Raw genomic sequence first — 25,485 nt, 5'->3', positions numbered from 1 at the left:
AGACAGAAGTCTGTGTGGGAGTTCCCCTCAAAGTCTTTGGCTGAGAGTTGTCCTGCACATGCACAAAATGAGGCTACATGAGATTTGTCAGAGAACAGCTTCCAAAAGAGGTTGATAAACAAAGATACATTAATCAGTGCTGGGGAACATTGGGGGTCTGGCTCGGCCAGATGAAAAGACTGCATTAACATCTCACCAACATCCTAAGAATCCAGTGAAATACCAGAAAGGCCAGAAGAAAGGACCATGCCCTTAGGATAAGTCCTTTTAGGCCCTTAAAAAGTCTAAAACTAAGCAACTACAAGATCTGCAGGAAGGACAAAATTTGGAGATTGAATCCCACCAAGTTGGAAGGTCTTGAGAAACACCTTGAGCTTTCCACAGATCTGCTCTAACAAAGCATAAAACCAAACCTACACAACTTTAAGGTGATAAATCAATAAGTCAATGATTGAACCACCTCCTAGAATAAAATCAACACTCTTACAAGGAAGATAACAGAATCCAGAATCTCTACAATGATCATCAGCAATGTCCAGTGCACCAGCAGAAATTACTAGATTTGTGACAAAGCAGGGAAATGTGACCCATAGTCAAGAAAAATGTAGTCAATGAAAATGGACTCCAGGATGGGCCAGATTTAGCAAAGACCTCAAACCATCTATTATAAACATGTTCAGAACTAAAAGAAATCGGGTCGCCTGGGTGACTCAGTTGGTTAAGCGACTGCCTTCGGCTCCGGTCATGATCCCAGGGTCCTGGGATCGAGCCCCGCATCCGCCTCCCTGCTGGGTGGGAAGCCTGCTTCTCCCTCTCCCACTCCCCCTTGTGTTCCCTCTCTCACTGTCTCTCTCTCTCTCTCTCTGTCAATTAAATAAATAAATAAAATCTTTAAAAAAAAAAGAACTAAAAGAAATCATTTCAAATAATTAAATAAGGACAGATAAGGAATCTCAGCAGAGAAATGGAAAGTATAAAAAAAGAACCAAATGGATATTCTAGAATTAAAATTAAAAATTTCAATAAACTGAAATGAAAGTTTCACTGGATGTTCTTAACAGCAGATTGAATTAAAAGTAAAAGGATTGAATAAAAAGAACCAGAGCCTCAGGAACCTGTGAGAAAATATGAAATTTTAAAATACATGGGTAATATGAGTCCCAGAAGAGAAGAAAGTGAGAATGGGGCAGAAAAGTATTTGAAAAAAAAAATTATGAAACTTCCCTGATTTGATTTTAAAAATGCATATATTTATAGATCCAAGAAACTTGGCAAACCTCAAGCAGGAAAAATACAAAGATAACCGTGATATACAAGAAGACCATGTCTGTGCACATCATAGTAAAACTGCTAAGAATCAAAGATAAAGAGAAAAGCTTGAAACAACCAGATATTTAAAAATATGGCCACATACAGGGAACAATAATAAAAATGACCACTGACTTCCCTTCAGATATAATGGAAGCCATCTGCAAAGTGCTGAATTCTATCAACCGAAAATTCTTCATTCACTGAAAATATCCTTTAAAATGGAGATATTTTCAGATAAAAGAACATGAGAGGATTTAATGCCAACAGACTGGTATCACTGGACAACATGCTAATAAGTATTCTTCAGTCTGAGGGAAAATGATACCCGACAGAAATCTGGGTGTACTGGCAGCAGAAACTTATCATGCCAGTCGCAGGGGTGAGGGGACAATGTAGTGCAAGTCGCAAGGGTGGGCTCTGGAGTCAGTTCAACCTTGTTCAAGTCCTGGCTCTGACACTTCTCTCTGCATGTGACCTTGGCAAGATATTTAGCTTTGCTGAACTTCAGTTTCCTTGGGGGGGAAAAAAAAAGAAAGAACCAAAACAAAACCAAACAAGAGAAAGAAAGGAAACAGTAAGGGGAATAATAATGCCGCCTGCAAGCTGTATACATTAAACAAGTACTTCTTGGGCCTGGCACAAAGTAATCATTGATTAAATGTTAGATGCTGTCATTACCATCTTTTTTTAAGATTTTATTTATTTATTTGACAGAGAGAGACAGTGAGAGAGGGAACACAAGTAGGGGGAGTGGGAGAGGGAGAAGCAGGCTTCCCGCTGAGCAGGGAGCCTGATGCGGGGCTCAATCCCAGGACCCTGGGATCATGGACCTGAGCCGAAAGCAGACGCTTAATGACTGAGCCACCCAGGCGCCCCTGTCATTACCATTATTAACATTATTGTCGATTCCAGCAGCAACTGGCATAGGAGTGAAGCCCACTACAGCAGGAAGCTCTTGAGGTCTTGCTTCTTCTCTCTGGGGCCAGCTAGCAGTCCCCCTGGACACCTTCACCTTCAGCACTAGACAGTGCTGCTCTGGCCTCTTCTGAGCAAACCCGGGCTGTTCCATCCACTCTCACCTGGGAGGAGCCAGAGCGGAACTCTGCAGGAGAAAGGCTGGCTGGTGGGGGTGCAGACAGGGTGGGAGTGCCGATGTCAGCCCGGCACCTGTGCTTCGTGTCCGCAGGCAATGCTAGCAGAGAGAAGGAGCTCCTTGAGACAGCAGGAGCCCCTCTGCTAACCCCCCTCCTCTGCCCTACTTCCTCCCTCTCTCCCTGCCAACCCAGGTGATCTTCCGAAATGAAGTGACCAATGAGTTCTTACACTACATGGTGAGTTTCAGGGTCATCCCTTCAGGCATCATCAAAACCATCGAGATGACGAGCCCCGTCCGGCAGAGTACATCAGCCTCCATCAGGGTGGAGAACCCCCTGCCCTATTTGGTGACCTTCTCCACGGAATGCAGGGTGCCTGACATCAGCCTGCCCTCCCAGTTTGTGGTGCCTGCCAACTCTGAGGTACGGCCCTGGCTACCAGTGGTCCCCTGATATCTGTGACAGAGGCTCTGCCCATGGGGGGTTGCATCCTTGAGTTTGGGTCAGCCCTGACAGTGGTTGGGAAGGCAGGGGACGGTCCCTCAATCACACCACTGATCTCCCCTTTCCCCTTCTGCCCGAGCCCTCACATGAACACGGGCGTATGAGCGCTTTGGTTCAGACATGTAAAAGGGACTTACTTATTAATTATGAAGCCTTGCCTCTGTCATATGCTTGTTTGCTTTGTTCAAATTGAAACTATTTTTGTTTTTTGCTAATTATAAAGGTGATGTAGAATATATGTGGTGAAAAGGAAAGCAAGGGACATAGCGTATCGAGTGAACAGCATGTGCACTGTCACGCACATAACGCTTGCTTATGCACAGACCCCTTCAGGAAGGATGCACAAGATACCTGTGCCCGGCTGGGAAGATATAGCCTGAAATTCTGAGCTGATGTGGCGATGAACTTTCTTTTGACTCTTCACTTTATGGCTCCAAACTCACTGTCCAGATTCCATCAAAATCCCTTCTGTTTCTCTAACTTAAGCCCACCCACTTATTCCCTGTGCCCACTTGAGCTCTTCCTTCCCCTTCAGAACGCAAAATCCTTTTTGTTCCTCAGAGAGTCTCCATGCCCTTCATTTTGTCTTTATATTTTTCAGCATAAATTATAAAAAATCTATGCAGAAATATATAACATATATATACATATAATGTATTAAAACATGTTTACTTAAACAACTATGAAGGAAATATCTGTATAACCAATACCCAGGCCAGGACATAAAAAATTGCCACCATCCCAGAAACCTGTCTCCACTCACAGTACTGTCCGTCATCCCTAAAATTTACCACTGTCCTCATTTTGTAATAATTTCTTGCTTTTAAGCCATACGGTTTAGATTGGCCTGGTTTTGAACTTTATCCAAAAGAAATCATATAAACATTCTTCAGTGTTTTATGTCTTTTGCTCGACATCGTGTGTCCTGATAGTCATCACACTGATGCACGCAGCTGAGATTCATTCATCCCCATCGCTGTAGAATATCCGTTCCATCATACAACTATACCACAATTTAGATATCCATTCTAGTGTGGCCAGACGTCTGTGTTGGTTTCAACGTTTGGCTATCATGCTGTGGACCTCACCACACAAGTGCCTTCCTGACGCACACGGCGTGTGTTTTCCACAGCGTATGCCTAGGAGAATCACCGGGTCACAGGGTGTACATGCCTGAACTGCCAACCAGGAGATAAGCTCCAGTCAGTAATGAGAGTTCACCAACTTTTGGCATTGTCACATTTTTAAAGGTTTACCAATCTGATAAAACTTGGGATCAACTAATAGCTCCTTGTGATCTTAATTCACCTTTTTACAAACAGATTGACTTCAGTTGGTTAATAGTCTGTGCAGGAGATCTGCCTCCATGCTCCTGAGTGAGAATGAACCAGTTTTCCTTTCTTGTACTCTTTGTCCAATTTGAGCATCAGTTCTGCCCGCAATAGAAAAAGAATTGGGGATTTATCTGCTTTCTCGATTCCGTGAAAGAGTTTATAAAAGATTGAAGTTATGTCTTCCTTGAACTCACAGATGAAGTCCCTGAGCCCTGGTGTTTTCTTTTGGGGAAGGTTCTCCCCTACTGACTTGATTCCTTTCATAAGTTATTAAACTATTTAGATTTTCTGTTTCTTCCTGAATCAGTAACAAGAGCGTGGATGTTTCATCTGTATATTCAAAATATTGGCACAACATTGTTAATATCCTCTTACTACCTCTTCTATGTGATGTTCTTTTCTCATTTCTAATATTGGTTATTGTGCCTTCTCTTTCTTGATCTGTCTTGTTAGAGGTTTCCCAGCATTATATCTTATATTCAAAAAGACATCTTTTGGTTTTGTTGGTACTCTTTATTGTGTGTTTGTTTCCTAGTTGCTTGATTTCTACTTTTAATTATTTCCTTCTTTCTGCTTCCTGTGGGTTACTGGTGCTTTATCTAATTTCTAAGATGAGTGCTTAGTGCATTTACTTCTAGTCTTCTCTATTTTCCCATACACACATTTACGACTATAAGTCCCCCTCTTAAGTGCTGCTTTGGCTGCAGTGTACAAATTTTTATATGCAGCATTTTTTATCATTAAGTTCAAAAATGTTCTAACGTTCATTATTATGAATATTTCTTTTTTGACTCATGGGTTATTACAAGTGTTTCCTGATTTCCAAAGTGTGGATTTTTCTACATGTTGTTTTTTAAATTATTTTGTGGTCCTTATATTCCACATTACTTCAGTCCTCTAGATAATTTGTTTAGACTTGCCTTATGGCCCAATATATGATCTTTTTTTTTAACCTTCCATTTATTTTTAAAAAGCATGTGTTTGGCATTTGGTGTTCATTCTCTGATATTTTGGTCTATTTGTTTGGTCAGATTTAAGAGAGTATGTTAAAGTCACCACTGTGATAGGGGATTTGTCTGTTTGTCCTTGTAGTTCTGTCATGTTTTTGCTCTATATACTTTGAAGCTATATTACTAGTTAAATTAAAATCATAATATCCTTCTGATGACGTTATATTAAGACTTGATCATCACACATTCCTGTTCTTCAAGAGTTTCTTGGCCATTCTTGGCCCTTTGCCTTTCCATATAAATCAGCTTGTCATGTTCCTCCAAAAAAATTAAATAACCTATTAGGATTTTGATTGGATTATTTTAAGAATGTATTAGCTGCCAAATTACCCTAAAAATTAGCAACTTAAAACTGCAAGCATTTATTATCTACACAGTTTCTGAGGCTCAGAAATCCAAGAGCAGCAGCTTCACTGGGTGGTTTGAGCTGAGGATCTTTCCTGAGGATGTAGTCAGTTGTCAGCCAGGACTCCGGGCACCTCAAAGTTTTGATTGGCGCTGGATAACCTGCTTCCAAACTCATTCATGTGGTTGTTGGAAAGACCTTCATTCCTTGCTGGCTGTTGGCTGCAGGCTTCAGTTCCTCACCACGTACACTTCTCCCTAGAGCTGCTTTCACCCTGACAGCTTGCTTCCCCTAGAGCGAGTGACCTAAGAGAAGCAGAGAGCAAAGGAGAGAGAGCATGCGCAAGACAGAAACCACAGTCTTTTCCTCTTAATCTCAGAAGTGATATGCCATCTCTCTGCCATATACTAGGGGTCACGCAGACCAGCCCTGGTACAATACGGGAGAGGATGACCCACTGGGGGCCATCTTGGAGCATATCTGTGGCAGAGAGAATTCCAATCTTTACGCTATTGAGATTTCCAATCCATGGGCAGATCTCCATTTACTTAAGTCTTCTTATTTAATTTCTCTCAATAATATTTTTTTAGTTTTCTATGTAGAGGCCTTACTCACCTTTTGTTAGATTTATTTCTAGGCTTTATATATTTTGATACTATCGTAAATGGTATCTTTTCAAAATTTCGTTTTCTATTTGTTGCAAGAATGCAACAGTATTAGTGATTTTTGTATATTGACTTTGCCTTTATTTTTTTTTGGCTTTTTAAGTTTTTATTTTAATTACAGTTAGTTAACATACAGTGTTATATTAGTTTCAGGTGTCCAATATAGTGATTCCACACTCCCATACATCACCTGGTACTCATCACCACAGGTGCTCTCCTTAATCCCCATCACCTGTTTCACCCATCACCCTACCTACCTCCCCACTGGTAACCTTCAGTTTTCTATAATTAAAACCTGTTTCTTGATTTGTCTCTTTTTTCCTTTGCTCATTTGTTTTGTTTCTTAAATTCCACAAATACATGAAATCATACGGCATTTGTCTTTCTCTCACTGACTTATTTTGCTTAACATTATACTCTCTAGATCCATCCATGTCATTGGAAATGGCAAGATTTCATTCTTTTTGATGGCTGAGTGATATTCCATTGTATATATACACCACTTTTTCCTTATCCATTCATCAGTCAGTGGATACTTGGGCTGCTTCCATATCTTGGTTATTGTAAACCGTGCTGCAATAAATACCAGAGTGCATGTATCCCTTTGAATTAGTGTTTTTGTATTCTTTGGGTAAATACCCAGTAGTGCAATTGCTGGATCATAGGGTAGTTCTATTTTTAACATTTTGTATATTGACTTTGTAACCAACCACCTTAAATAATTCCCTTATCAATAATAATAATTTCAATTATAGATTTTTAAGTTTTCTACATATACAATCGTATCACCTGTACATAAATACAACTTTGTTTCTTCCATTATAAACTTCTTCCTTTAATTTCCTTTTCATGCTTTATAGGGCTATCTAGGAACTGCAGAGCGATGTTGACTAGAAAGGCAATAGACAGCATCTTGCCTTTTTCCTAATCTTGAACGGAAAGCTTTCAAAGTTTCCCCATTTATTATGTTTATTTTGGGTTTCTTATAGATACCCTTTATCAAATTAAGGATGTCCCCCTTCTATTCCTAGTTTGCTAAGAGCTTTTTTTAAAACTCCATGAATGGATGTAGTTTTATCAAATGCCTTAACTGCATCTATTGAGATGGTCAAATCATTGTTCTCCTTTTAATCTGTCAATGTGGCAACTGATTGGCGGTTAAATGTTAAACCAACCTTTCATTCATGGAATAAACCCATCTTTGTCATAAAACATTTTCTTCTTTATATATTGCTAAATTAGCTGGATAACATTTTTATTGGGCACTTTGTATGTATGTTTGGGGCGGGGAGGACTGGCATCCAGTTTTCTTTTTTCCTATTAGCCTTGTTTGATTTTGATATCAAAATCATGCTACCTGAAGTGGGTTCCCTCCTTTTCTCTTCTTTGGAAGAATTTGTGGAATATTTAGATTATCTAATAGAACTTACAAGTAAATCTTTATGATCCTGGAATTTTGTTAAGAGAAAACTTTTTTACTATTGCTTAAATCTCTTTAATGGTTACAGAACTACCTAGTTTTTCTTTATCTACTATGTCTGGTTTTGGAAGTTATATCTTTCATACATTTTCCCATTCTCATCTAATTTTTTTTAATTGTGGTAAAATCATCTAAATGCGTATACTCTATTTTCTGTTAAACATCTACAACAACTTTAACAATATCTTCTTTTTATTCTGGTTTTCAATGAGAAGAACTAGTTCTTTTTTAAAAAGAAACTATACCTACTCATGATACAAACAAGATTTTAACTCTACAAAAGTATATGGAAGAGAAAACGAAAGTCCCCAAATCCCATTTCCTTCAGCCTAAGATAACTACTGGTAACAATTTGAAATACATCCTTGCTATCTCTTTTCTATACCTGCATAGACATAATCTCCTCCACAAAAATGGGCACATGCTTTATATTCATTTCTGGAATGTCCTTCCTTTGACTTACAATATCATCAACACCTTTCATGGCAATGCTTATAGCTCTGCCTCTTCCTTTCTCATGGCTACATACTATTTCACTAAAGTGGATAAACTGTGACTTATTTAGCCGAGTTCTTACTGCTAAACTCATTTGAATTGTTTCCCTTATTTTGTTATTATAAGTCATACTCTTGGTTCTTATTCTGTTTTGCCATGCGTGATAATAGAAGGAGGAGAAAATCTTCCCCAAATGAAGGTAGAACCCAGGAAGCTGTTCTGAGATTGGCTATGAGCAAAGAAAGAGCTGCTTGACCTTCAGCCCTCCTGCTGGCAACACTCACCCCCATCGCCATAAGTGTGTGTTTCTCAAGAGAAGATCTAATACCTTTTAGATTCCAAGAGATTACAGATACATGAATACCTCTAGGGTATTTCTAGGGAAAGCCAGAAGGGATGCAGAGGAGAAAAGGGGCTATTTGGACAGAGATTCCCTGGGCTCAAGATCAGTGTGAGCATTTGCTGTGAAGCACCATTTCTGCCACCAACCTACTCTGAGGTCACTGAGTAGCAAGGGATGGGTTGGACTCTTGGCATCATGGGAGCCTCTGTCCTCTCTTGCAGGGCACATTCTCATTTGAATTCCAGCCCCTGAGAGCTGGAGAAACCTTTGGGAGACTAATGCTGCACAACAGTGATTTGGGTTACTACCTGTATGAGCTCAATTTGAAGGCCACGCCAGCACTGCCTGAAAAGCCCATCCACTTCCAGGCCATTCTTGGCAGCGGTCAGAGCATCTTTGCCAAGTTCACCAATTATACCCGGCAGAAGACGGAATACTACTGCAGGGTGAGTAGCCACTGTCCCACCCTCTGCCCTTCCCTTGCCAGCAGTCTGAGCTTAAAAATAATAGGAGGAGGATACAGGGGGTGCAGAAATATGAAACTCAGAGGGAGTCAAGGGCTTCATCTAGCCTGGAAACTCCCAGCTAAAAACAGTATCAGGCCTGGCTTCTTCCTTACAGACGCTACCTTAACAAGCTGGGGTAGGGGTGGGGAGAGTTTGGCTTCCCACAGTATGCACAGTGGTCACTAGAAGAGACAGTAGGCCCGAGACCAAGGGCCTCCTGACGCTGTCATCGATTACAGGCGGGGAGTATATCATCCCCCTCTTTGGAGTGGCTCTGCCTCCGAAGCCCCAAGGTCCCTTCGTGATCCGGGCAGGGTACAACGTAGTCATCCCCTTCAAGAACATTTTCTATCATCTGGTCACCTTCTCCTTCATTGTGGAGAACCTAGTCAATGAGTATAGGCTGTGAAATCCAACAGCCTTGGATTTGAACCCTGGCTTCACCACTTACTCTTTGAATACTTTACTAAAGCTCTCTAACCTTTTCTAGAAATGGTAATAATACCCCAACCTCACAGGATTGCTCTGAGGCCTTTAAAAGATGCATACAGAACTGTTTTCATAGAGCTTAGCTCATAGTACATGCTTCATATATGTTACCTATTATATAATTTGGAATCCAGGCTTAACTACTGAAACAGAAACCCAAAATAACAACAAAAACAAAAGTTATTCTTATCTCAGATAACAGTGTGAACATAAGCAATTTGGGCTGGAATGGTAGCTCCATGACATCAGGTATCCAGACTCCTTCTATCCTGAGGCTCTTCCCTCTGTAGAGAGTTGCTTTGGTCCACAGGGACCAAGACGGCTTACCACGATGTCTGCATTCCAGCCAGCTCCAGGGGGGATGGTGGGGAGCTATATTTATCCCTTCCACTCACATTCCCTTGAACAAAACTGTGTAAGACCACATCTAGCAACAAGGGTAGCTAGGAGGTGCAGCCTCCACACTGGGTTCCATGGCTAGAGTCAAGAGGCACGGGCTCTTGATCACTCATATCAGTCAGGAGAAGCTGGGTTATGCTATAGTAACAAACAGCCCCAATATCTTGGTGGCTTAAAACAACCAAGGTTTGTCCCTCATTTGTGCTGTCTATCCAGTGAGGGTCAGCTCAGCAGGGGACTCTGTTCATCACAGCCATTCAGGGATCCAGGCTGAAGGGCCACCGCCAGCTCAGACGTCTCAGGTCGTAGTGCCAGAGGGGTGAAAAGATCCCAAGGGGACTTGTGCTGGCAAGCGAGTGCCCTCATGTGGAAGTGACCCCTTTCACTTCTGCTCAAAACTAACTGTCAAGAACTAGACCCCCCAATCCATGAGGAGCCAGAGTGTGCAGCCTTTCATGGGTGTGGGAGAAAAGAAGAGCCAGATAGGGGGAGTAGCACCAGTGAAGACCACACTTCTGTAACCCTGCTTGGTATATCTGGGCAACCTCTCTTGGCCTCGATTTCTTTGTAGCAAAATGGGTATAATAATTAGTATTACCTACTTTTCAAGGGACTTATAAGGGCACAACTTTTAATGACCTGCCCAGCCTCACACAAACGTAGGTTACTTGATGTCCGAGAGCGGGTGGGCAGGCGAGGGATGGGCCCGAGCTGCCCATGTGCTCTGTGGGATCCCTTGTGAACCAAGTGCATTTCTTCCTCTTTCAGACCGACTGTCAAGACTTCCACACGGAAAAGATCATTAACGCAGCCCCAGGGGCTCAAGGAGGCACAGAAGTCAGTGTGGAGGTCTATTTTGAGCCCAGCCACCTGGGCGAGACCAAGGGCATCCTGACGCTGTCATCGATTACAGGCGGGGAGTATATCATCCCCCTCTTTGGAGTGGCTCTGCCCCCAAAGCCCCAAGGTCCCTTCCTGATCCGGGCAGGGTACAGCATAGTCATCCCCTTCAAGAACATTTTCTATCATCCAGTTACCTTCTCCTTCACTGTGGAGAACCCAGCCTTCTCTGTTCGTGCTGTAGACTCCGTGCGGCCCAAGAAGATCAACAATATCACCGTCTCCTTTGAAGGAAACCCGTCAGGCAGCAAAACGCCCATCACCAGCAAGCTAATTGTGTCTTGTCCTCCCAGTGAAGGCAATGAAGCAGGTGTTAAATGGGTTTATTACCTGAAGGGAATCACCCCTTAGTGGTAACTAAGGTCAGCTACATCAATGGAAAGCCATCTCTTCAACCTTAGAATCTATATTTTATTCTACCCTGGTGAAGAACAGAGAAAATAGTCAGAATTCTACAGCTACTGTTTTATCTCCTCCTTCAATTATTGGGGCACTTATTTCCATATTATATGCATTCCAAATATATATATATGAAATATATATATATTCCATATTACACATGGTAACTACAAAAAAAAAAAAACAGCTATGTTGCACTTCACAAGGGCAAGTCCCTGAATTTAGTTTCTAATCATATCCCCAAAGCTCAAGGAATAATCCTCATTTTTAATAAGATGACATAGATATCACACTCATGACCTCCTATCAAATAGCACTTAGTGCATGACACTAGGCCCCCACAGTGCCTTTTAAAAATCCATAATGGTTTAAAGAGCCCTTAGACATGACTCTCTTTTGATATGATATTTTATTCTGCTTTCATGTAAAAGCCAAATAAGACACTATTTTCAAAATTGTAACAGATGACCCCTGCACCATTATTGCAAGGCCAGGGGCCGGGGATGATCCCTCCATCTCTGAATCCTGTATCTGTTCCCCACAGAAAGTTCTCGCTGAAGGCCGGGTCCTGGAGTAATGCGGAGCCCCCAGTCCCCCACTCCCAAGCCCAGCCCTGTGCGTAGCAGTCAGCCTGTAGCCCAGCGATTCCCTACCTGTCTGCACGTCCCAATCGGCCAATTCTGCTCCAGACCCTTGCACATCATATTCTGATTTAATTAGTCTGGGGAGGGATGTGGGCATCCTTTTCTCTTCCAAACTTGTACAGCAGTGTTGAGAACCAATGCTACAAGTCCTACACCCACCTGGCCATTAATGCTGCAACGGAGTCAGGGATCTACTTCCAAGGGAGGACCACACCACAATCTGATGTGGTTAAACTGCAGCCATTCTGTATTTACAGGAAGGGTGAGGTCTAAGTCAGTGCCTTTCTTAAGAAGGAAAACACTAGGGAAGCACCACCTCCAAGGAGTGGGACATCTGCCTTAGCCCAGGCTCTGGCCCTGGGTCCTGCAACGTGTATTAATAGGACCACTTAGAAAAATAATTATAATAATAGGACCACTTACCTGTTGGTGCTCCCTGATGAAATAAAGATGATTGCGACTGGCCCTGGGGTGGATTTGCTTCTGCATGCACACGCCTGAGTGTCCCCTGCCGCCACCTCCTCCCCCCTCGGCATCCCCAACAGCCTACCTGCGAGGGAGGGAGAAAGCATGGAAGGAGATGACGAGTGCTCCCAACAGGGCGTTCTGAAGAATGGTCCCTGGCCCTGGCAGCAGCAGCATCCCCAAGGAATTCATTAAAAAATGCACATCCTCAAGGCACACCCAGACCTGCTGAGTCAGAAGCTCCAGGGGTGTGGCCCAGCAACCCTTATTGTGTTTTAGAGGTCTTATGTCTTAAAACACATAAACCCTTATGTGTTTTAAGAAGCCCTTATTGCTTTTTAGAGGTGTGGTTTTCTGTTTGTTTGTTTGTTTGTTTAATGGAGGGAGATTCTTCTCATCCTTTTGTACCTCCCCCCAACTCTCAGCCCAGTAGACCCTGCGCTCAGCTAAAGTATTTGCAGACCTACACGTAATAGTTGATCTGCGGAACTACTAAAGATGCTGTTAACGGACATAAGGCAAAAACTAGATGACAGATTTTCCAGATGGTTAAATGAGCAAAGAGCACACCGCACAGCCATCTGAGAGGATGCGGAGATCAATGAGCACACCCTACGACTAGCAAACACCCAGAGTCTGATGAAAGCAGGGCTTTTCAACTTTTATTATCTACCGAAATCACCCAGAGGGCTTGTTACCTCACAGGCCATCAGGCCCCATCCTCAGAGGGTCTGATTTAGTAGCTTTAGTTTTCGTTTTGGCCAGGTTCCCCATGAGGCCCTTGCTACAGGTCCCAGGAGCGTGCTGCCCAGCACAGCTGAGAAGCCGCAACTGCCTTGCCCCAGCACTAGCTGGGACGGACATGCTAGGGGTGCAGGATCTGGGGCTGTCCCAGACCTCCTGGATCAGCGTGTGCATTTTAAGGCATCTCTAGCGCACTCTGCAGCTAAGAGCAGTTGCCTTAAAGGCAACTATGGAAGCTGAGCCTTTGTGGGACCCACAGCCCTGCTGCTCTCCAGGAGGACCCTAGACACTGGCTGCTACAGACCCTGGCCTCTTCCCAAGTGGTGCTGGGTGGCCAGGGCCAGTTCCCCTACCTCAGCCCTACTCCAGCTCTCCCTAAGCCACTGAGTCTAGAGCCCAAAGCCTCCTGGTCTGGAGTGAGGAAGCAGGCCTTCTCCCTGGGACTGAAGCTCAGCTCAGACCCTGCCCCAGCAGGAACACCTCTCCAGGAGGACTTGAGATGTGATACATCTCTTCTCTTGAGGTCCTTCTCATACTTCCTCCACCTCAAAAAGACAATAACAAAATTGTTTCATTTTGGCAAACCTGGGATTGCCAAGTACCTCACCAGAGGCCTGGGGGAGAAGCTTGGTGAAAATGAACACTCTGACACAAGCTAGTGGACATTTCCCTCTGAGGATACATTCTCAGCAAAGCAGACCAGCTAGCCTAGAAGTGTCTGAGTGTGGCCAGCCTGGCCAGGACTGGCCACCAGGGTCAGAGGAGTGAGCACGTGGAGAAGGCAACGGTGGCCTTGGGCTTGCTTAACCCCACAGCCAGTCCAGGATTGCATAAATAACCTTAATTAGTTGGCATTTTCCAAGAGATCAGAGAAAAGAAACCACCTTTTCTCCCCCCCCCCCGAGGAATTTCTGAACTAAAGGTAGGACAAAGCATTGGTTTGGGCCTTGAGTAAAAAACTGGTTTCTTAGCAACCTAGTCCAAAATGTGATTTCAAGAGAAAAGAGTTCCTTTTGGTCAAAACATTACTGTTTCAATTATTAAAAACTGTATCTCACTATGACCCTTGGGAAATTCAGTTCACCTTTAAGAAAAAGCCAAACCAAACAGCAAAAGAAACAGATGAAATATTATACTAGATACGGTCCAGTGGAAGTGAATACACACCAGAGAAATAGGTCCAAATCATTCCCATTGATTTAATTTTTTTCATTGTTTTGCATCAACCATCATCAAAAATCCTAAAGACATAAACTTGGCAAAGACATTTAGAAACGTCCTTATCAGTGCCACCTGGTATCAAGGTAAGAGGAGGAAACTATTAAGCAAAACATTTTTTCTGGTGACAAATCTAAATCTGGAACAGTTTCAGATTGGTGGTCCACCCACCTTCATTCATTGGACTGTGCTGGCAAAGGTTTTAAAAGCTGTGAAAACCCTACTGGTAAAGGAAAGCACTTTTTTCACAGATTTTTCTAGACACAATTCCTCCATGACTTACTGAATTTTGGGTTAGCTTCTGTACTTGTTCGTATGGCTGCATAACAAATTCCCACAAATCCAGCAGCTTAGAACAACACAAGTTTCTTATCTCACAGTGTCCATGGGTCAGAAGTCCAGAATGGACTGAACTGGGTTCTTGGCTCAGGGTCTCACAGGCTGAAATCAAGATGCCAGCCAGCTGCATCTTCATCTGAAAGCTCAATTAGGAAAAGATCCACTTCCAAGTTCCCTTGGTGTGTTGACAAAATTCATTTCCTTACAGCCATATCACTGAAGTCCCATTTTCTTGGCAACTGACACCTTCAGGAGATCAGTGTTGGCAACTAGAGGGCATTCTCAGGTCTTTACCATGTGGCCAATTATAGGTAGTTCACTTTTGTTACTGTTCACTCTTCAAGGACAGCAGGAGAATCTCTCTCCTCCTTCAAATGCCTTCTGACTACTATAAAGGCCTCATCTGATTAGGTTGGACCCACCTGGGATAATCTCCCTTTTTATTAACTAAAGTCAACTGATTAGGGACTTTAACTGCATCTACAAATTCCCTTCTGCTATATAACATAACTGTTGGAGTGACAGTCCACTGTATTTACAAGTCTTGTTCACACTCAAGGGGAGGGGATTATACAGGGTATGTACCCAAAGGGATGGGAATCTTGGGGGCCATATTGGAATTCTGCCTACCACACCCCCTCACTTGTGTCCCATAGATTCTGATCTAAGGATTGAGGATAAGACTCTATTTTCAACTTTGTTGTCAGATTCACATGCATACTTTTCACTCATTAGAAAAAGTACTGTCATGTATTATGCTCATATTTAATACTCTTTGGGCTCCACTGTGGTCCAGCCTTTGTCCTAAGATCTCTGTCCACTATGGAAGCTTACAATAAGGAACTCTCTCTGATGCATCTGCCTGTTAGCCACAATACATCCATAAAGTGCTTTTTAAAATTTTGCCACATTAAAAAACAAAAAACAAAAACCCAGCCCTCTAAGGTATTCAAGCACGATAAACACACTCTCCTGAGTCCCAAATGGTAGGGAAACAGCCACTGTTGGTACCTGAGATTTTTAGGTAGTAGACAGGTAGTACTGTTTTTAATTAAGAATTTATTTTAGGGGCGCCTGAGTGGCTCAGTAGTCAAGCGTCTGCCTTTGGCTCAGGTCATGATCCCAGGGTCCTGGAATTGAGCCCCACATTGGGCTCCCTGCTCATCAGGAAGCCTGCTTCTCCCTCTCCCGCTCCCCCTGCTTGTGTTCCTGCTCTCACTCTCTCTGTCAAATAAATAAATAAAATCTTTAAAAATTTTTTTAATTTATTTTAATAGGTTTTAAAAACATATTCACAGCCATGATTTTAGCACATAAGACTAAAGGAAGTAAGATTTTTGAAAGTAAGTTGGTTTGAGAAACAATTTTTTTTTACAGTACAGGTGTCTAGAATTTGGCGAAACTAACGACGGTATTACTCCAGTTCGGGGGAACATTGCCACATGCAGAACTGTTGACTAAATAGTAAATGAACTAATGGCTTCAATAAGTATTTAGTAAGTTATGCTAAGTAAGGCAGGCTCCATGAGACCCTTCGTGCTCCCAAACGTACACAGAGGCCCACCACGCGCCTTGCCAACCACGTGTGGGCACTTGAGTGCACGGGACACACGCCCCACACACCCCATCCCGAACCACAAAGGAGCATGAGGGGAGGAGGTGGAGCCTTGTGGGGGCGTGGACAACCCACCTGCAGCCTGCGTGCGGGGGCATGGCTGGCGAAGGGCGGGTCCTAGCGGCGGAAGGCGGAAGCGGCTGCAGAGTCACGTGATCCGAGTAACATGGCCGCTGCCCCTTGAGCACTCCCGGTGCCGGGCGGGAGCGGGTCGCGTGAGCCGTTGGAAGGCCGGGAACAGGTGTGCGGGGGCTGGGTCCAGGCCGGGGTTCCGAGACGGTGCGAGGCGGCGGAGCGAGGCAGGCAGGCCCAAGGCGGCGTGGTCCATGAGCCGGCGCCAGAGGCAGCGCGGAGCCGCAGACTCCCCCGGCCCCGGCGCCGTCCGGGCAGCCGCGGGCTGAGGAGTCGCGGGGCTCCGGGGAGCGCCCAAGCTGCCACCATGAACCCCGAGAAAGACTTCGCACCGCTCACGCCCAACATCGTGCGCGCCCTCAATGACAAGCTTTACGAAAAGCGGAAGGTGGCAGCGCTGGAGATCGAGAAGTAAGCCGCCGGCACCCGGGTTTGGGCGTGGGGAGCAGAGCCAGGACCCCGCCCTGGCTGCGCAGGGCTCCTGCTCTTTGGGGGGACTCTTCGCGCCTTTCCAGCCAGTTTTAGGCCCTTAGCGCAGTGCAGGAGAATAGGAGTCCTAATTTTGCTTTTGACGGGCTGTATGACTTGGGCCAAGTTCTCTAACCGCCCTGGTGCCCCGGAGGACTGCCGTGCGATTAAAGCGACAAAGCGTTATGTATAGTGCTATAGCACAGTGCCTGGCACACGGCTTGTCTTCCGTGTGGACTCCATCAAAACCTACAAATCAGAGAGGGGCCTCTGTGATGGGAGGGAGGTGGGAAGCATAAGCATATGCTAATGATGTTGACCTGCCTCATTTCTTACCCAGCTTCTGAGAAGTGAAAGGGACTGTTGAGTGACCAAGTGGAGAAATCAGGTCTGAAATCTCAAGACTCAGAGGGCTGTTTATTTTATCTCTGCCATATCACCCTTCCCTGCAGGTGGAAGGAATAATCTGATCTTTCTTACTTCTACAGTCTTACTATATGTATGTGTAACGATGATCTGACATTTTGCTTTATTTCCCAACATACAAAACAAGGTGTTCAACTAGGAATGTTTCATTCATTAAGATTTTCTGCTGTTATTTTACATTTGTATTTTTTTTTCCAGTAAAATCTTTGTGATAAAGTCAGGTGGGTGGGTGATTTCAAAAGAGAGAAAGAATCAGGCTGTGAAACTTGGAAGAATGCCAGACTGGGAGTCAGGACACATGGATGGTAGTCCTCCCCTCTCCAGTAGGATAGCCACCGGCCCTGCATGGCTGTTTACACATAAATTATTTAAAGATAAAATAAAAATTTTAAATCAAGTTCCTCAGTCACACTACCCATATTTCAGATGTTCAGTAGCCACATGTGGCTGTTGGCTACCATAGTGGGAAGTACAGGTCTTAGAACCTTTCCATCACTGCAGAATGTTGGACAGCTCGTCTGATCCATGGTGTGATACTCATTCTTTGACCTTGGGCAGATTGCTTCACTCGGGGTGTCTTAACCTCAGCATGATGGACATTTTGGGACAGATAAGTCTTGGTTGTGGTGGGCTGTCCTGTGCACTGTAGGATTTTAAGCAGCATCATTCATCTCTACCCAGTAGATACCAATAGCTCTCCATCATTTGTAACAACCAAAAATGTCTCCAAACAATGTCTCCAAATGTCTCCTGGGAGTGCAAAAAATCACCCCAGGTGAGACTCACTGCCTTAACGGCTTTGGGTTTTCCTTTCCTCCTCACCTAAAGGTTTGGACTGTGTTAAGAGGACCTGCTCATTCAGCACTAACATTCAGTATGTCCCAAACCACCTAGCTCCTTCTCTCATCAAGCACCACTTTCTTGTCTGCTCTATTTCCATACTCCTGCTTGTTTATGCCCTGGCTATTACTAATGCTAGCAGGTCTCAAAGATGAGTATCACTGTACTGAGTAGGAGACTTAGAGCTGATGTATCGACATGGCTCCATGTCCGTGGGTTTTATTGGCTTTGAAGCTACATTGACACCCGAGTTTGGCCGTCACCCAGTCTGTTCTCAGGAATGTCTGACTTTCCTCATAGCTTGAATCATCTCTTGAGTCCTTGAATAGAGGTGTTCATCTCAGCATTACTGTTGCCTCGAGCATAGCACATGTAAAGTGCTCTCACTCTGCAGGCTGTGCCATTAGGGTTTTGTCTTTAAGGGGGTTCTTTTTTTTGTATTCGACATTGCCCTTGATTTGTGGAATTCAGAGAAACCTAGGGACTTAACTAGACTATGGACTCCTTAAGAGCAGAGACCCTGTTTTATCTTCAGCACTTGACACAGCATTTGACAGTTGGTGTCTTAAAGAGTGAATGACCATACGTTTTTGGCGGGGAAGTAACATTGCAATCTAAGGACTTTGCTACCCAAAAGTGTAGCCCACAGACCAGCAGCGTCAGGATCACCTGGGAACTTGTTAGAAAGAGACTCTCCAGCCTCACCCCCAACCTCTGGATCAGAATCTGCATTTTGATAAGATCCGTGGATGATTTGTGTATACATTAAAGTCTGAGAAGCGCTGGTGTAGAGGGCCCTAATCTGTTTCTAGCCTTCTTCAGCCATTTTTGGAATGAGGAGTGCCCAGTTTGATATTTTCCTCAATATATGTATCACAAATTGCTTAGGGATAGATAGTGACTTATTTGTGCTTCACCAAAGAGCTTTCTGGTGTCTCTGCTTATGAAGACACTAATCCTGTTGGATCAGGACTACAGGCTTATGACCTCATTTAACCTTAACCTTGTAGACCCTGTCTCCAGACACAGTCACAGTGGGGTTTAGACTTCAGTATGCAAATTGTGGGGACACAATTCAATCCATAACAGTAATCATTTTTAAAAAATGATCATGTGTAAAGCACTATCTGCGTGATTTGGGGAAAGGAGGGTAAGGAAGCCTCCCTTCATTTGGTCATTGCACACCCCTTATCTCTTTATTTTGCATGGCTTCAAAATACAAGCTAGGTGGTGGCATTTCACAGACAAGGAAACAGAAGCTCCTTGAGGTTGAGTACTCTTCCCAAGGTCTCACAGCTAGAACCTGGATAAAAAACCCAGGTTCTTCTGTCTCAAAAACCTTCCCCACTACAGTGAATGGTTTTCCCTACCAAGAAGAGCACATATATTTAATAAAGGAAGTTTCATACTCAAGCATTTCCACGGTTGTTTTAACTGACACTTTTGGTTTTCCAGAATCATCTGCTCAGTTGGACAGAGCCAGTGATGCATATGGTTTTCCAATGAAGGATTAAAATTCATAATAAGAGAAGGGCATTTTTTCTTGATGACAGGACTCTCAGACACTAAAAATGCAGAGATGTGAATGCTTGGCTCAATAGAACCTTGAACTCTAGAATCTCAAGAGCAGGCTGGGTTAAGTGACCTAAGATCTGATCGCTAAATGCGTGAGCCTGCTATGCACAGTCTTGGAGAGCTTTTCCCTCCACAGCCTCCTGCCAACATGCCCACACAATTTGCTAAAGGATAAGGCACTTAGGCTAAGATTTTAGAATGGCTGTTTCAGGTTTGGTGGGCTCTCGATTTCAGAGGATATAGTCACTGATCAGTCCTGATGAAAAGGTTGGTAAGATCCTGGGCTCTGCTCTCCAGGAGAGTGTAGTGTGGAGGAGAAATGCTAGGAGGCACTCGGGTAACTGCAGGGGATGCTCGCTCTGCCGGGGGTGCCATGCCCCACACTCTGGTGGCAGCCCCCCCCCCGCCACTGCAGGCTCAGAGAGACGGCGCCCTTCATGGTAACCAGGGCTGGACTCAATGCCAAGTCTCTAATGTTCCTGAACTTTGAGTTCCAGAAGCCAGTAAATGTAGGTGCCCAGGCCATGCCCCTGAGAACACCAAAGCCCGAGTTGGGGAGGGTGGTTGTGTGATAATGTGCCCTTTGCCTGCCGGTGAGGGGGCAGGGATCACTCTGTGATCAGATAAAGGTTAACTGTTGAGTTTGGCCTGGCTCTGGAGCCTACCCTCTCGCTGCTGCAAGGAGACACTGTTTATCACCAGTGCCTGAAGGCAGGCGTGGGTCAGAATTCCACCCAGCCCTGCTGGATGGAAGTAGCGGTGGGGCCCTCCACAGACTGCTCAGTCCAGGGGTTACAGACCCGTAGCTAGGGGCTGTGTCCTGCTGGTAGACCTGTTTGGGTTGGTCTGAATTGCAAGGTATTTTAAATTGAGAAATTTCATAGTGAAGCTCAGGTTTTGGCTTCTCTTAAGGAATGGGAAGTGTGTCTCTGTGGGGCCCACCGTCCCACATAGCAGATAAGGGGGACCTAGGGGCCTCCCTTCCGGCCAGGACATGGGCTCCCCAGTTTGCTTCATGTATGGGCACTTTGAGCACAGCCTTCCTCCCTTGTCCTCCCTTGTGTCTCCTGTTTGGCCCCTGTCAGCATGTGAGTCTGTGACTTCTGGTTGCATTCCTCTGTGGCTCAGTTTCCTCATCTTAAACACAGATGCACCTTGAAAATGTTAGACTGAGTCACGAAGGGCCATGTGTTTGATTTATATGAAAATTTCACTTCTATGAATTATCTAGAAGAAGCCAATTCAGAGAGAGAAAGTAGATTAGTGGTTGCCTAGGGCTTAAGGGATGGGATTTGGGGAACATGGGGAGTGACTGCTAATGGGTACACAAAAAACCACTGAACCGCACGCACTGAAAGAGTGAATTTATGGCATGTGAATTACAGCAATTTTAAAAAATAAGAGTAGTGTTTTATTGCAATGTGAGGGAAGCACTCATGAAGTGGTCACAGTTATTGTCACCTGAGATTCAAACAGCTGCTGTCTCAGACTCGTTTCTCCTTTATGGTCTTTCCACTGATTGCAGCCAGTGGAAGCTCAGTGTATTTTCGGGTAACTGAGGCCTTTTCAGAAGGTCTTTGGTCCTTGCTCAGAGGCAAACATTCCACTTTGCCTGTTCACTTAGTAGAGACTAGCAAGCAAGTGGAAACCAAATTACCTAAATACTCAGCAGAGCAGATGGAGATGTTTACCTGGAGTACCTCTGGGAAGTTGCTGCCTGGGTGTGCGGTCTGAACACAGCCCATGATGTAGAGAAGCGCGAGGGGTACGTGGACTCGCCAGGACAAGAAGCAACAGCCCCAAGGCCACTGAGAGCTTTACACCACGGACATAAACACAGCTCCGGATTCCTCTTCCGCTCCTTTTTTGGGGCCAGGAGCATGGCAGGTTCTCATTCAGCAATGAGTGAATGAACGTGATCTTGTGTGGTGTGTGTGAGATCACAGTTTGTCTCTCTGATTCTGACATGGCACTAATACTGCTCTGTGAGCATGCGCAACAAAGAGCACATTACATGCCTTCTCTTACTCTCTAGAAACCGTGTAAAGTCATTGAAATGAGTGGCCCCACCTTACAGCCAAGGACGTCTCCTCTGGAGACATAGGAACATGGGTGCAGTGACTAAAACCTGCTGGCTGGGACATTTGGACAGCACCAGATGAAAAGGGGTTGGGATTCAATGAAATGAGAAACGTAAAGTGCTTGGCAGCCAGTAGGCATCTGACAAGTGGCAGCTGGGATATTTGAGGAGGGAGATAGTGCAACATAGTGGGAATGACTTTAAGACCTTGGAGTCAGAAAAACCTAGGTTTGGTTTCTGCACCTGTCATCTATAAGTTGTGTGACCTTGTAAGTTTCTTAACGTCTCTGAGCCTCAGTTTCTGTCATCTGTAGAATGGGTGTTAGAGTACTTAACCCAGGGATTTGTTTTAAAGTTTAAATTAGATAATGTATGTAAAGCATCCAGCATTTATCACCTAGCAGCTAGTAAGTGCTCAGCAAATGGTTACTTATTTCCTGCCTTCACAGTAGAAGTCTGGCTGTAGAGCATTCCAGAACATCTCCAGTATGCACGTCATCTGTAGTCCCTGGGTGTGGTGGAGGAATGCTTCAGGGATGTCTGAACACTGAACAGGATGGGAAACTTGTGTGGAGAAAGCTGCATTTCGCTTGGGGCCTCCACAAGGGGAGTTCTCCACAAGGGGAGTTCGCTCTGTCCCTGGGTGCGTTCGCTGTGCAGCTGATGCCGAAGACGGGAGAGAGGAACTGGTGTACTGTTGAAAGGGCTCAGGCTTTGAGGTGTGTCACGGGTTCAGATCCTCTGTGAGCCTGGGCAGGGGATTTGGTTTCCCTGAGGCTCTTTCACCTCTGGAGGAGGAGGTGGTAATCCGTGCAGAAGGAGGTGGTTCCAGGGAGGAACAGAAATCCTCAGTGTAGAGTGTGCCTCAGTGTGCCCAGGAAGGCATCCACCACCAGTCCTCGTGTGGCCCGTGATTGTCGCCGCTGTGTTGCGGAGGCCAAGGGGGTACAGCGATGGACTGTGGTTATGTTGCTGAGACGGTGGCCCTGGTCTCTCCTGATGAGAGGTTCCGAATGTGTCCTCCGCTGTCTGGGGTTCCTTCTGTCGAGGAAGGGGGAGTCAGTGTGGCACTTGGCGCTGTTGGGGGCCACGTCACGAGCTTGGAGTTGCCACGTTGGGTTTGTGCCTTGTGAGGAATGAGTATTTCTGCCGTCTGGCGACACCTCTGACCACGAGAATGGAGGCTCTGAGCAGCCTCTAAGGACACCTCATCAGCCTGGGTATTCGGGACTTTTGAGAGGGAAGCAGGCAGAAGCAGCCCCTCTTCTCTGGCACACAGAACAGTAATGCCTGTGACCTTTATGGCAGTGAGGGTCCCAGGGATTTGTGATCGTGAGAATTTCTGGGCCAGATATTCACTTCAAAGCTAGTGCAGCTTCAGATCCCCAAGTGTGGCCGGCCACCTGGGGATGAAAGAGGAATCAGTGTGGTCCTTTGAAGAGAGACTCAGCTGGCATCCGGGAGCGCCCGGAGTTTCAGCTCCGCTTACTCTGCCTCCCTTTGTAGTGCGTTTTTCTCTGCGCGCACTCCTGTAAAGTGCAGAGGCCAGTCTCCTCGACGGGCCCATTTTGGAGCACCTAGAGAGGGGTTACAGCACCCCTTTGCCCCTTGGCAGGTGGCCTTCAGAGCACACCGTGGCTTCTGCATCTTTCCCCAGCCACAGTGCTGGTGACCTGGGCCCTTCATGGCATACCTGTGGGGATCCCGGCAGTGGTACCCTTTGCCCCCCTAAGCTGAATCCTAACGCTCAGGGCTGAGGACCCCCTGGATACAATAGTGGTTAAGCCAGCCGGTTAGGTTTAGAAGAGTAGGCCGCCCCAGGTCACCCGTATGGCAGCGTGGGGCTCCGGCCGAGTTTGCCCCCAGCTCGTGCTGACCTTCAGCACTGCTCGTGCGGTCCTTCGGCCCAGTCCCCAGGCTTCACTGGCAGGTCTGGCTGGAGGGGATGGTTACACATGGCAGGGGCAGTAAGACTAGAGAGGTCAGCCCAGTGCCATTGCGGTCGCCCGGAGTGCCAGGTAAAGAGTATGGCCTTGATTTGTGAGACAGCTTTTCCCACTGGAGCCCCAGGGCTTGACCCACAGAGCCAGCCCCAGTGCTTGACCCACAGAGCCAGCCCCAGTGCTTTCCAAGCTGATGGCATTGGTGAGAGCATGTTCTCGTGGCTTCCCTGTCCAGGGGAACCATTTTCTTATTTTCCTGGACATACCCCCAAGTGTGCGAGGTTCTGGGGCCTCCGGACTTAAACAAGTCACTATTTTTGCGGTGGCCTGAGATGCCCTTGTGTTGAGCCCTGGAAGGATTCAGGGTGGGGAGGCCGGTGGTGTTGGTGTCAACCAAATGAGAAAGGTACTCAGAGTCGGGGTGGGGGGCGGGGAGTGCTAAATACAAACAAATATCCTGCTTGCCCATCTCCTGCCTTCGGGAGACCCTGGTGCTCATGCGGGCTGTCACCCCAGCATTAATGAGCCCTGTTCCTCACACTGTCTCACATGCAATCTCTATAAGCCTTCGGATTTTTCAGAGCTCCCTAATGCCATTCAGACCCTTACCACCCACCACCGCAGATCACTCTTACCTTCCGTGGCTCCTTACTGCCACCAGAAGTAAATGCCAGTTCCTTTGCCACGCACAAGCCTGGGAGCAGCTTCACCAGCCCTGTCACCCAGCTCTCCTCTACCTGTGTCCTTCACTCTGCCAAACCAGATGCTTCTCTCCTTCCTCTGAGCCAGTGTTCACGCGGTTCCTCTGTCTGGGCTTCCTGGTTCCGAACACTTCCAGCACGAGCACTGCTCATCCTTCAGAGCCCCCTGCTCAAATGCTGACCCTTGCAAAGCCATGCCTCATCCCTCCCCGCCAGATGGCAGACCTGCTCCCTCTGGTCTGCTCTTCTCGCCTCACAAGCTTCTCACCAGATCGTTTTGTCTCTGCTTTGCATGCAAGTCCTGTGCTCCATCTAGTTTCCTCCCCGGCCTTACCCGAGCAGAGAGCCCCTCATCCGTATGCTGGCTCCATAAGAGGGAAGAGTGCCCTTTCCAGGTGCTCAGGGACCGTTGTGACCTGAAACAAGCAGACAGGCGAGGCCATGGTTCCGGGATGGCCTGTGCCACCAGCACAGCTGGGTCTCTCGCAGATGCACTGCTGAAGCTTCATGGGTGTGCTCAGTCCCGCCCTGGGTGCTGCTCGACCTCATCCTGGGCAGAAGCACGGCCTGGCTTCCTCGGGAGTGCTCTTGGCGGCGAGAGTCGGAGGCACAGCTGCTGTCAGTGGCTTTGGTGATCCCCGTACCCTGGACTCCTCAAGAACGGGGAGACACAGGTTCTAGATGTTTGTGGAACTCAAGACACTGTGTATTTTTCGTCAAAGATATTTAAAACTGAAGCTAGAAACAAGTCATTCTCGGTTCTCAGATTGTATTCACATATTCTTTAGGCAGTGTGAAATCTCAAATCCAGTCTTCTGGGATTAAAAATAAATTTGCTATCTGCATTGGCGGGGCCTTGAACCCGGGCCTCCGGCCTGGCAGGCGAGAATTCTCCCACTGACCCACCCATGCTGCAGCTGTGAGCAGCTGTGTGAGCACCTCCCTTTAGGCCCTGTCCTGGGCCTCCTTGTAGCTATGCTGATGCACAGACTATAAGGCCAGGCTTTGATGCTGCCACAT

At 45.9% G+C, this 25,485-nt stretch overlaps 2 protein-coding genes across 3 annotated transcripts in view; both read left to right on the top strand.

The window, feature by feature from the left end:
• The window catches only part of HYDIN (HYDIN axonemal central pair apparatus protein), a 374,533-nt gene extending 362,155 nt beyond the window's left edge, over window positions 1-12,378 (top strand). The window contains exons 87-89 of the mRNA XM_073880040.1: window positions 2,598-2,828; window positions 8,804-9,028; window positions 10,745-12,378. Of these exons, the coding sequence (XP_073736141.1) occupies window positions 2,598-2,828; window positions 8,804-9,028; window positions 10,745-11,227 (939 nt within the window). The 3' untranslated portion in view covers window positions 11,228-12,378. The remainder of the gene's footprint in view (window positions 1-2,597; window positions 2,829-8,803; window positions 9,029-10,744) is intronic.
• Window positions 12,379-16,435: 4,057 nt separating this feature from the next.
• VAC14 (VAC14 component of PIKFYVE complex) overlaps window positions 16,436-25,485 on the top strand; it is a 101,653-nt gene continuing 92,603 nt past the window's right edge. For both annotated transcript variants that reach the window (XM_025888853.2, XM_073880038.1), the window contains exon 1: window positions 16,436-16,843. In XM_025888853.2, coding sequence (XP_025744638.1) covers window positions 16,740-16,843 — 104 coding nt within the window. In that variant the 5' untranslated portion in view covers window positions 16,436-16,739. The remainder of the gene's footprint in view (window positions 16,844-25,485) is intronic.

Source organism: Callorhinus ursinus, unplaced genomic scaffold (genome assembly GCF_003265705.2).
Source record: "Callorhinus ursinus isolate GAN/ISIS: 27379988/994484 unplaced genomic scaffold, GSC_fseal_2.0 scaffold37, whole genome shotgun sequence".
Taxonomy (NCBI): domain Eukaryota; kingdom Metazoa; phylum Chordata; class Mammalia; order Carnivora; family Otariidae; genus Callorhinus; species Callorhinus ursinus.
This window is presented reverse-complemented; position numbering and strand designations above follow the sequence as displayed.